Raw genomic sequence first — 13,144 nt, forward strand, 5'->3', positions numbered from 1 at the left:
GAAGTGGGTGCGGGGGGGACCGGCTGTGGGGACAAAGGATGGGGTGGGGAGGAGATGGGGCAATGGGGAAGAGAAGGGGATAGGATGAGGAGGAGATGGAGCGATGGGGATGGGGAAGAGAAGTGGATGGGGGAAGCGGGGACTGGGGATGAGGCAGGGGAGAAGGGAGTGGGATGAGGAGAAGATGGGGCAATGGGGATGGGGTAGAGAAGGGGATGGGGGAAGCAGGGCCAGGGAGGAAGAAGGGGGTGGGATGAGGAGGAGATGGAACGGTGGGGAAGGGGCATGGGATGGGAAGAGAAGGGGATGGGGGAAGTGGGGGTAGGAGGGAAGTTGGAGCCCAGCATGCGGCATCTCCTTGGCAGAAGTTTGAGCTCCCCTGTTAAGCAGACCCATTGAACCCTCCCCCTGACAAGCCCCACCTCCCCTGCCTCTGTACCACCCCAATGAATGCCCCCACAGACCCCCTCTCCACTGAGTCCCAACCACCTGCACCTCGACCCCCAACCAAACCTGGAACCCTACAATGAGCTTCTGTGCATCTAGATTTCCCACTGAGCCACCCGCACCCAGAGTGCCCCACAGAGAACTCTCTTACCCCCACCTGGCTCCTCCAAGTCCTCTGCACTTGCATCCTGCTGCTGGGCTGAGCCAGCTCACCCACACCTGGTGTGCCTGGCACAGGAGAGCAGGGCCCCAGGATGTTTCTGGGGCAGGCCTGGCCCTTGCACTGTGTCAGGGTCGGGTGCAGTCTCACTAACGAGTCTCTGTCCCGGGCTGGGATGGGGGGGTGGCAGCAGGGTGATCTCCCACCTCCATGCAACCAGTGGCCTGTGCTCCCCCCTGCCATGTTGGTGCCTCCACATTTCCTTACTGACAAAATTTGAAGAATTTTAAAATACTGTGCACCGAATTTTTAATTTTTTGGTGCAGAATCCCCTCAGGAATATGGGGTGCTGTTCAGTTGAGATGGTGGGACTGTGAGGAAGGTGGTGGTGGGGGGTCTATGAGAGGAAGGAAGGTGGGGAGGTCTGTGGGCAGGGGGTGCTGGGCGAGCAGTATGGTGTGCGGGGTGCTGTGGTGGGAGGTCTCTGGGAGCGGAGGGGGCTGGGTATAGAGCTCTGTGGTGCAGGTGTCTGGGCGAGGGGGTACTGGGCATAAGGCTGGAGCACAGGAGCAGTGCGGGCCCGCTCTCAAGGGGAAGGGGCATGCTGGCAGCACAGAGCTGGGCAGGCCAGTGTGCCTCTGGCAGCTGCAGGTTTGCATCCAGTGCCCTCCTGCTAGGCTACACAGAGTGGGGCTGCTCCAACCACACTGTGCGTCATTGCCCCCAGCCTGCCCTTCACTCTGAAGACTGACCATCCCGTCCCCCTGCGCCTTGTCCCATGGTGGCCCACAAATATGTTTGGCACCGGGCCCACAAAGTTAAGCTGGCCCTGGAACTCGTCACACCTCAATGCCCCTACTGGCCTCTTCCTGATCCTGCTTTGTGCCTTTGGCACATTGCTCACTAATCCTGGGAAGACAGCCCACTCCTTGGGCTACTGCTCTGTTCCCATCTCGCTCGCACTTAAGGGTCAATCACTGGAGTAGGACCAGTGAAATACAAACATAACATAACCCTCATTTCTCATCACACCTTCCCTGGCTGTCATCATGTTCTATACTTGGTTCATGTAGATTGTCAACTCTTTGGCTTTACAGCTCCTCAGAAACATGTTACAAGCAGAGGACCAGAGCTTTTGAATGCTCAGCACTGGTACCAGATCAGCATGACACCCCTCGGGCAGGCCTTACCCTACTGAGTACTAATGTGACCAGCGGGGTCATTCAAACAGTTCCACATACTCTACCTGCAGCTCTCCCCCAGACCCAAGTTGGGCAATGTTGGGCCTATTCTGGTAAGAGTGTCTGATTTCACAGCTGGTCTAGTCCCCTCTGATCTCTTTTGGTAAGGCGTTCCTAACCTGTGTACCCGACAGTAGGTGGTAGTGGTATAGCTGCAAGTGGAATAAGAGATGAGTCAATAGCTCCCCCCCCCCCCACAGAGGGAGCGAGGCCACAGCTGGAATACTCCTCTTATCCGTCACTTCAAACAACAGTCAGCAGTTCTCCTGCAGGGAGCAGAGTGTAACGTGCTGTGTGAGAAAACAAACTTGACCCTATGAGTCAGCTCCAAAATGTTATGCTAAACGTGTTGTGATCACCACCACCACCTGGATCACTCTTCTGTGGGAGGACAGCTGTGATTCTGCTGAGAAGGGAGACATTTGAAGAACTGGAATGTTGCATTCCACGCTGCTTGTAACAGCATGCCCACAGTGACTCAGGCCTAACCTCATGCCCGACCTTTAGTCTCCTATGTTCAGGGCCATCTCCAGGCACCAGCGCAGCAAGCGTTTGGAGCAGCCAACAGACAGGGGCGGCACATCCGGCTCGGCAGCAGCAATTTGGCAGCAGGTCCCTCAGTCCCTCTCTAAGGGACGGACCGGCCACTGAACTGCCACCAAAGAATGAAGTGATAGGGTAGAGCTGCCACCGAAGTGCCACCAATCACCACTTTTTTTTTTTTTTTCACTGCTTGGGGGTGGCAAAAATGCTGGAGCCGGACCTGCCTATGTTTAAGTTAACTAACTTCCCGTTTGCAGTTGGCTGTCTCTAAGGTGCTCCCCGAAGCCCCCTTCTGTCCCTGTGCCTAGTTAGCTTTAGTCACAGAAGTGCATCATAACCCTTTTTAGATGCTGGATTGAAGCTAATAGGGATCAGCTGGTCTGGCTGCAAGTGTAAGTCAGTCAAATAGCTCTGTACCATTCTGCACTTAGATTGCAAGGCCACCATGACACTCTTCTACAGTATCCGCACAGTCCTGGTGGATTCCCCATCACATACATGGCAAGGAAGGCTTCGTACTATCTTTGCCCAGAAAAATACAGTTTGTTTTTTCTGCATTTAAGACCTTGCCATCATCATCCACCTGAGTGTTAACTCCTGATTAGGCCACCTCACTTACTCTACCGTGGAATGAATATGAACATCATCTGGAAGCTGAAGCTCAAGCACAGCACATTTACTACCCAGCAAAAGGAGGCATGAACACATTGCCCCAGTGCCTGAATGTAGGAGCCTAGCCCTGATCTACTCGCCAGTAACAGTGTGGGTAGAAGTTACCTTGAAGACTCCCTATCCACTTAATGAATCTCTAAGGCAGCTACATTCCCCAAAGAGAGTCAAAGACTGCTTCAGGCTAAGACTCAGAGGGCCAAAACAGGTTCAGTGCCAGACCCCAACTCTTGAAGCTAGCAACAGAGCCCAACCCCCAGTTTTTTCAGGCCCTAATACATGCTTTAGTGATAAGGGTTTGTCCAGGAAAAAGGCTGGCATAGCTAGCTACTCCATACTAAAGGGCTGTGTGGACACGCTTACTCTGCACTATGTGTGCCTTTGGAGTCTACACTTCCAAAGTGTATTCAGCTAAAGCACACAAAGGCACTCAGTGCAGAGTAAGAATGGCCACATGGCAATTTAGTATGGAGTAGGTAATGTGCTTTACATTCACACCCTAACTTAAGCCACACTAATTTCCCTGGTCAGGCAAGCCCTAACCTACGGCCTTCTCTGAGTGATGGCATCTACTCGAAAATTTGAAGAGAGGAATTAAAAGGCAAGAGGATGAAAAATGAGGAAGGAAAAATGTCCAGAAATGCACACAGGCTCCAAGGGGGAGAGAGAGCCTATTGCTGGTCAGAACACAGGCTGATACCTTCTAAGAGCTTAAATAGGATGCAGACAGAGACAGGCATCTCAGAAAACCACCTTCTCCTGTCATGCTGATGGAATGACTTTAACTTCACAAAGGCACGAGCCTCTCCATTAACAGCTACCAGAAATGGAACCTCACATTTATCAGCACTACAGCTCTGCTTCCTGGTTCCATGCAAAAGTTTTAGACATATTTAAAATGTAGCTCTCTCAATAATTAATGGGCCAATATGCCAACACTGTAATTGCTACTAAAGAGGTGTGGTGGGGGTGTGAATAATTAAATGCCTTGTTTTGTGGCTACCCCTCCCCCATGCTAACAATTTTATTCCTGGGGGAATTCTGCACCACTGTGCAATGCAGAATTCCCTGTTTGCCCCACAGAATTTCTGGCCACTGCAAGGGGCCACTGGAATCTGCAGAACCCAGTTTGCAGTGAGCGGAGCACCCAGACTGGCTGGGCAGGAGGCTGCACACTCTTTGATCCTCATTCTCCGGGGACAGGAGAGGGCCTGGGAGACCCAGATGACTCTGGCAAAGCAGGAGGAAGGACAGAGCTGCACCACACCACACCATGTGCCCTGGTGGGACAGTAAAGAAGCTGGGTGGAGTAAAGGCTTGGGGGTAGGCCACTGGTGCCTGGGGGCTGCTCCACAGTTGGGCTCTGGAAGGGAGAGGTGTCTGGTGTCTGAGCCAGTGGCTGCCCCATGGCTCATCTCTGGGGGACTGGGAGATATGGGTTTTCTGGGCTCTGGGGGCCCCCACACAGCCCCGACCTGGGTTATTATAGGGGTTTCTTTAACTCACTTCTTTTTGCTGCTGTTTGTATTGTTAACATACTTGCTGACAGATATTTTGAAAGAAATGACCAAAATAACTGAAACTGGAATGATTGTCAAAATAACACAATATAAAATATGCAGAATTCTAAAATATTGGACACAGAATTTTTAATTGGGGGGGGGCAGAATTCCTCAGGAGTACAATGCATATCGCTTTTACTCATGCTTTGGAACACTTCTGGTAGGAAGAGGGAAAAGCAAGATCCTGGAACATAGTGTAGTTTCCTCAAAATAATGCAAGTATGACAGGAGCCTCTCTCCTTTTGTATTTAATATGGTATCCTTTGCAGATTAAAACCAGACCTATTATGAGAGGATAAAGTGGCCTGCAATAACCCTTACTGTTGGGTCAGATGCTCTTCCCCAAACATCACCACCTGAGGCTGTAGCTTAAAAAATAACATTGAGGGCAAGGCAGTTTAACATGGGAACTCCTCCCCTGTCAGCCCACTTGCAAGTGATCCAGTTGAGCTGCTCCTGCTGGTTTGTAAGCAACTGTAACAGCAGGTACATCAGTGATTAACTCTGGGCAATCTGATAATTAAAAAAAAAAATCATCATAGACTTGCAAACAGGCCATTTCACCCTGAAGGCTGCAGATAAGCAACAGGTATATTTTAAAAGGGATTTTGAAAAATGTCTTTCATTTAATATCAGATGTGGTTGTCACATTTCCGCTGTTTAGATTTTTAAATCATTCCTGGCAGACATCCTATGCTATTACAGCTTTTTCTGCACACACATAAATTGCACCAGTTTAACTAAAATTGATTTTAAGCTCATTTTGTCAAAATTCTGTATGGACACACACAATGATTTACAACCGGCTTAAACTGATTTAGCTTAATTTGGTGACCAAACTTCCTGTGTGCAGCTACTGAGAGTGAATTAAGCTACATTGCTATAAGCTAGCTGGAAACCAATGTAAGTGAACCAGTGTGGTTCATGTTACCATAGTCCTCTTTAACCAGGCTGCAAAGAGGATCAGCACTGCTAACACAATGGCTAAGAGGAATTACTGGAGTCAAGAGGTGGAATTTGATGGCTAGGACTCACTCACTTGAAATCAAGTACAGTATTTAACAAGGGTCACGTGGTCTATATGAAAGTACCACTGATCTGATACACGTTTCTTTTCACCGATTATTTTTCTGTGCATTATTTGAGAACTAAATGTTTCAGGAGCTGATTCTGTGACTTTCCTCTTTAAAAATCTCCCAGTTGGAATGAGCAAAATTTTCAGAAGATCTTGGTGCTTTGAAAATGTCCAACCTAAAACATGAAGGGGGCAAGCAGCAATTGGAAAGAGCATTCATACCACACAACATAACTCCTATTTCTGCACACTGCAAAAATCACAAGATCCACCTCTTATTTAATGAAAATGGTATCCAAGGGGAAGAAAGCAAAGTATTTGCAAATAGCCAATAAAAGAGAATCGATAAACATTAACTGAGTGGCTGATCCTTCAAACTATTTTGTACACTTTCCATTTAACCAGCCTTGGAAAAAGTAAAAGGCTAGCTTAAAAAAAAAAAAAAAGGAAGATATTTATTACAAAACAAGCATACATATTGCACTAACATGTCCTGAATGTTGAATCTCCTGGTCCTCACAGAAAGCAAGATAGCACTGAAGATAAAGCACCACCAGCAGCAATACTCTAGCCAAGGAAAAGGTATTAGAGGCAAAAAGGATTCCTTACCTAACTAATGAAAATGCAACATCTATATTATTTTTAAGCAGTACATGGTTGGGCCAAGATTTTCCTAAAATCATCTTAAGGCACTGTCCTTTTGGGTGCTCAGTATTTGGGGATGGGAGGTGGGGAGAAAGGCCAGTGCCTTAAAATGGTGCCTAACTTTTGAGAGTCTTTGCCTCAGTGCTCAGGAATTAATGCAAGAAACTGCAGAATGACTGAGCAGACTGGCGGTAGAGAGGCTGGCTGCAACCCTGCAGAGTAAGGACCAGTAAACCTGATGCAGACCCCTGCTTGCTTGTTTACAATCTCATGTTTATTTCAACAGAGCCAGTGCTGTTGTGGCAGCACATGCTATGAACAACTAAAAAATAACCTTCTAAACTGCAAGGGGGCCTTGCACTAAAACTGTGACATCCATCAGAATACTTTCCCACGCTCGTGTTCCCTCTAACAGCTGGATATATTTTAACTGCAAGACGTGTACATTTAGAAGCAGCCATGCAATAATACAGCTCCAGCCCATTTTCACATACAAGCGCAACTGTCACCTATCAGGTTTTTATTTTAAGTATACATTCACAGTTCTCCATTCACGTGGCTGGCTTTTACACGGTAATGTTGGAAAATTACATTGTTCTGCTCTTTCATCTGCATTGATTTCAGCCATCAAGACATGGTCAAACTTACAACGAACAACTTTTCCATATATCTATATTCAGGCTGGGAAAAATTATGTGACTTTTCCTCACCCAGTGGCAACCAAATTCCTCTGACTTTTAGATTTCATTAAAATCATCATTAGTGTTCACTTTGTGTTTAAAAACAGATCTATATTTCTTTGTAATCATAAAGCTAGTATTCTCTGTGCATTGGACTCATGCCCGAGCATAACAGTGATCTTCTGCTATGATTTTTATTGAAGATAGTTGAAACACATCATTAGTGGCTGTTCAGAGGTTCTCTCTAATGGTGCTAGGGCAATATAATTTTTCTTAGCCTGGTCACCTTAACATTTCAGGGCTATAACAAAGATAAACTTATAGTGCTTTACAGTTTACAGACTTCTGCCAAATCTTCCCCGATAATGAAAGCAATTAATAAATGACAAAATAACCACAACCAATTACCACATACAAACATTTATTTTGAAGTTTCCATTGTACCCATCACTAAGAATTACATCATCAAAGCACTTTATGGCAGTGAAAATAGCTCTTACCCCTCTGACTCATCCATTACTCCATTAAAGCTGCAAAAATGTGCAATCCGCTTGAAAAATAGGTTGCTTTTTATTTAGTTTTTCATGAAAAGTCAAAAATCAATAACAAACGAACAAAAAGAACTCCCCTCCCTCAGCTTTACAGGAAATCTACACCCAATCCTCTCCCGCTTTCCCCAAAATAACTTACAAAGATAGTTTAAAGTTTTAAATGCATTTTAAGACAAGTGCATCTTTTTATTTTTCATAATAATAATTATATTCAAAAGTCTAAAAACCCATAATTTACTTTCTTGGAAAGAAGGCAGCGAGCCGTTGCTTTTTGATTGGAAGAATGTGTATCTCCTGGGAGTTCATTTTCTTTAACTTTACACTCCTGTTTTTGATTGGTTTCCTAAGAGCTTCTGCATTATCCCTAGGCTCTGGCTGGTTCTTCACATCGTAACACGGCAGAACAGAGTCCTGGGGCATGTCCCTTTTGAAAGAGAAGTTTTTGGTGGATACTCCCGAAAGGCCTTTAATCTTGCCACAGAAAATCGTGGGCACGGCATCTTTGACAGAGACTATTACTTTGGCAGTCTGTGAAGTGCTCACAATCTCAATATTATTCCCAGCCTTGGGCTCACAGGCTGCTCTGCTAGTCTGATCCACCAGCCACTTTTGCTGCTGTCTCAGGAGCTCGGCCGAATTGCTACCAGTCATTCTGCTGTCGATCTTGGCTGAGGCTTCGTGAGGTTTGGGATGGGCAAAGGGGACTGTTGCACTGGAGAGTTTATCCATCATGGAGTGAGCAGCACTGTCCATCATAGATCCAGAGCAAATTGCATTAGCTGCCTCAGCACGGACGCCGGCACTGCCTGTCTTCCTGTAGGAAGCAATCGACAAATCTAAAGCACCATCTTCAGGGGAGAGCTGGGAACTGACCTCACTTGCCTTTAGCAAGGGCACCGTTTTCATGGAAAGGTCCAGGGCCTCGTTCTCATTGTTCATCTTGATGACTGTGTGACGATTCAGCTGGGCAAATTCCCTGTGGTGGATGAAATCAAAGGGTTTGGATTCTTCTTTCTCCAGAGGGGTTTGGGTGCCTTTGCAGGAATACAGGGTGAACAATGGTGGCTTGGGGTAGTCCGGGTTGACCTTGGATTCAGTGCCGTGAGGCACAGGGATGGGGATGGGGATCGGGATGGGGACTGGGACTGGCAAGGGGACAATCACAGGATACGGCACTAGGAGGGTGGCTGGGGGTACCAGTGGAGATAGAGGGGAACTGAAGGCCTGGGGTGGAACAGAGGAGTAATCTGGGGGTGGCTGACAGGGTGAGGAACCTAAGGTGCTCTGTGGAGGAAACAAATCCTGAAGAACAGCAGCAAATCCTGGTGTCTGAAACACTGGGGGTAAAATGGGCTCCTGGGTCTGGTTAGTTGGTTTCTGATCCAGTAATTGGGGCTGTCCAACTGGGGCAGAAGAACCCTGGAAAAGATTGCTGTGAATGGGATTTGTGGAGCAGGGAGTACCCTGAGGTAACACCAATGGAGAATTTAAATGTTGAAACACATGTTGCTCCAAGAGGACAGGTAGCGGAACTGGACCTTGAGTCGTCATAACATATGGAGTGTTGTTATTAGGCGCAATCTGGGGGGTGGTGCTCCCGGCTACTTGCAGGTGTATTGGAAGAACCACTGGGCTATCCCCTAAACAAATTGGCTGGAGAACTGTGGCTGCTACTTTCAGAGCTACCCCACTTTGGGATTCTGCTGGTGGAGTGAGGATCGAAGGGGCTGGGACAGTCACAAGTGGTGAAAGTGCTTTCTTCATCAAGTCTGTGGAGTTGATATTCCAGGCTTCAGCAGTTATCAGCTGGGCGACCCCATTTTCTAACTTATTGTTAGCTATCGTGGAAGGAGAGTTGGTAACATCCATGGGCAGGTTTTGTGTGTCCTTGTACAGTTCCTCCATTTTACAGGACTTCTGAGACGTTGCAGAAATTCACGTTTACATTGCTGTCACCAGGATCCGCATTGAGTCAGGGCTGCCAAAAGCATCTGCACCGACATAGCTTGGCCTGCAGAACAGAAACAGACTTTAGGCACTGCATAAATCTCGTTCTTAAAATAATATTTGCATCTGCCTTTAAAAAGCCTATCACATAAAAGCTATAAAATGTTTCCACACTTCAGGGTAACTGCTCCATTATGCTGTACACTCTATACATACAGTACATACATCCGTGAGTGTTACATGAAGAGTTCTGGGGAACTTATATTTAGCTATAAACAGAGATAATTTAAAGGCCTAAAGAACTAACTACAGTCAAAGAAAAAAGTTCTAGTATACAGCATAAAAAAAGAACGGAGGCAGTACATTTTACATTTTTAAACAAAGCTTCATGAAATGACAGGGTATGGCACGGTCAAGAGACACTACACTGTTTAAACTCAATAAAAAGCATAAAAACAAACTTTCCTAAAAATAAACTTAAGAAACGTTCCACTGTGAGGCTGTGAAGGCTCTCCGTGCATAAAGGCTCCTCATTCAGCCTAAATTAATCATCCTTTCTTGTCTTTGAAGATCCTAAAATAAATCAGACGATCTACGGATGCACTACACAGCACGTTCAAAATCTGCAGTAAACAGCACAACAAAGAGTAATCAGTAGCTCAGCAACACAAACACACAAGACTGCGTAGTTTGGCAGTTTCTTCCCACTTAAAAAAAAAGAAACCTAAACCCAGCCCTCACCTCCTGCTCTAGAGCTGGATGACAGTAATATGAACCAGAAAACTTACTAATAAGCTGCAAAGAATAAAAATCAAAGCAACTTTAAATTTATTTTGACAAGCTAATCCCTTATCTTAACTAAACAAATGTTAAGAAGAAGTGCGGTGATCTTTTCCCTTTATGAGCCTAGAAAAATTTTAGCATATTTCTTAAAAAGATTCTCTCTTCCATACAGGCAGTGAACTCACTGAATGCTCTCTCTCCCATGGAAGCTACCATATGCAAAACTTCTCTTCAGGATCTCTTGATGGAAATATTTTGTCATTGGTTTGCGTGTCTACGGTGAAATCAACATTTACCAATAAAAATCTAATCCTTCCAAGATCAAATAAAACACATCCAACAGCTAAAAAAAAAAAGATCAAGACAGAAAAAAATAAATATAAAATTATTATTTCACTGTCCTCTCCGGTGACTTAAATCTTTGTGTTGGGATGTAGGTATCACAGTGTGTTACAATACAAATATGTGAGCGGCCAATAGTTCAAGGCTGGCTGAATAATATTCCAATAATTTATCAAAAACCTTCATTATTTTAGTAACAAATTACTCTGTTATTTTCCCCTCTTACTCACCTAGAACCGGGAGAATAATTTACAAATATTCATATTTCGTTAAGTTCTTTGAATCAAACATCCACATATACAGGGTGTTGGGTTTTTTGATTATCTAGAGCTGAAAAAATAAAGCAAATAAATAAAAACAATTATTGAGATTTTTGCTTTCCAAACAGAAAAACCCATCAGTGATTTAAACTGTAACAAATGCGCCTGAACTAACAAAAAAATTAGGTCAGCTGGTTTCGGAAAGTAAAGAACAAACATTTCTAAAAATAAAGATAATGCAGGTAACAGCACTTGGCAAGTTCAAGTTTTCAAAAACGAACACCTTCCTGTTCATGTTAGTAAATTAGAAAAATCCAGGAAAAGTATCTCTTTTTTAAACCTCTGTTCTGTTCCCTGTTTAATTGTCACTTTCAAATTCCTTACCTACTATATTTTCCACCCATCTGGCTGCTTCTCAAAATAGTGGTATGCAGTAATGCATTTTGTATCCATGGCAAATTAGGTCAGATTTCTCTGATTTTTGATTTATTTTAAAACAGAAATTTCTGTGGTTTCATGGGAAATGATGATCTTGTAAGGGCAGAAGACGACCCTCTATTCCTCTGCCAAGTTCAATTGACATTGAAAAATAGGGAATGCAGGGTGAAAATTACACTACATTGGAGAAGTGATGACTTAGCATGCAATACAGACTCCAGGAAAGAAACAAGGATAACTGCAGGAGATGAAAGTATAAAACATAATAAAACCACACACTGCTGCCTAAAAATGTTACAGGGCTGGAGGCAGAGGACATAGCTAGACAGGGGAAGAAGATCTCATGTATCAAAATCTGACACCTTGGAGAAAAGGTTAGGGATAGCTTTAAACATGCTCAAATACTGTTTTCTATGCGGAGTCGTGTGTGTCTCTAGGATATATATTTTGTTGAAAATATTTCTGGCACTGCTTGAGGGTTCTGGCTTGTCAGCAACAGAGATGCAGAATTGCAAGAATGGAAACTGCAAAGGGGAAAAAGGGGGAGGCGCTGTGTGTTTTTAAACTATGTTAAATGATAAAGTAAAGGTTGTATTTTTTTCATTCTTCTCTCTCCTGCTAGTGGACAATGGTGAATGAAAAAAACCCCAAGGGCAGCTAGAAAACTGATAAGAATCATTTTCATTTCACAGCGTTGCCACCTCTCACTATTTCACGCCGACTCTCTCAGCACTTGGAGTCAGGGGATTATGGGAAAAATTTCAGCTTTCTTTTTTGAAAAGAAAAAGGAAGTTTCTAGCCCTTCAGGTTGTGGAGAAAGACTTGAAAATGTGACAACCCGCCCAAGGCTCCAAAACTACCAGAAGGCCAAGAAAAAGAACCCCAAATTTATTAATTTTACAATTTCATGATTTTGGAACGCATAGGGCGGGCGCTCCTGTTGTTCCTGCTTGGCAAAGCTCTAAGCAGGGGCATGCATTGTAGCTATTCATGCATGGGATTGGAAAGGAAGGAAGTGGCAACCCCTCATCAAAAAAGAACTACAGGCTGGGGCAGAACAACAGACCAACTTTCACCACATCCAGCAGCAGCCAAGAGGACAGGGGAGGAGTAGAACAGTGGACACCACTCCAACTCTACCTCACTCCTGCAACAGCAGCTAGCAGTCAATGGAGCTCCTAAATCAGTGTCTATGGAGAGCTCTGGCAGGAATCCTGACAGCAGGGTTGGCCTTCTCTGCAGGGTTTTCTTTTTGGACCTTGCTGGCAGTCCTCCCCCTTCTTTTGCATCAGCCCTGGCTAATAAGAGTCTAAGAAATTTTTTCAAGTCCTGCATTAGAGGTATGTTTAAAAGCCCACTGAAGGAAATAGAAAGACTCGGGAGCTTTGGATCAGGCCCTAAAGTGCTCACATATAGGTCTATTTAAAGGTTAAAACCCTGACCAGGTTTGCCAGAACTGGGTAATGGCAGCAGCCCCCAAAATCAGAACTGCATACATATACAGATTTATAATGGTTAAAAGGCAGAATCTCGTAAATTCTGCTGTCCTTATAACATGATGTGCTCTGCCAACATTTTTCTCTTATGCACATTAATTGTAAAACTGCTAGAAAACTAAACCTACGCGGTTCCTCTCCTTTACACACATGTGGAAAAATAGCTTGCTCATTTCTATGACAGTTTGTTCTTATGCATGTGATCACAGCAGAGAATAGATGTAAAATGTATTTTTGTAGTCCACATATCATATAAAACAACATGCAAACAGTATAATTCTACATTCTGGGGGTTTAAGATGTGA

The 13,144-nt window shown here is 44.8% G+C and overlaps 1 protein-coding gene across 3 annotated transcripts in view; it reads right to left on the minus strand.

Moving 5' to 3' along the window:
* Positions 1 to 6,907: 6,907 nt before the first annotated feature.
* Positions 6,908 to 13,144, minus strand: part of RAI2 (retinoic acid induced 2) — a 69,580-nt gene continuing 63,343 nt past the window's right edge. For 2 of the 3 annotated variants that reach the window (XM_050936604.1, XM_050936606.1), the window contains exon 2: positions 6,908 to 9,584. In XM_050936604.1, coding sequence (XP_050792561.1) covers positions 7,808 to 9,478 — 1,671 coding nt within the window. In that variant the 5' untranslated portion in view covers positions 9,479 to 9,584 and the 3' untranslated portion in view covers positions 6,908 to 7,807. Of the gene's footprint in view, positions 9,585 to 10,875; positions 10,976 to 13,144 lie in introns of all 3 variants that reach the window. The other variant, XM_050936605.1, reaches the window with a different exon arrangement.

This window comes from Gopherus flavomarginatus, chromosome 1 (assembly GCF_025201925.1).
Source record: "Gopherus flavomarginatus isolate rGopFla2 chromosome 1, rGopFla2.mat.asm, whole genome shotgun sequence".
In the NCBI taxonomy this organism is placed as follows: Eukaryota; Metazoa; Chordata; order Testudines; family Testudinidae; genus Gopherus; species Gopherus flavomarginatus.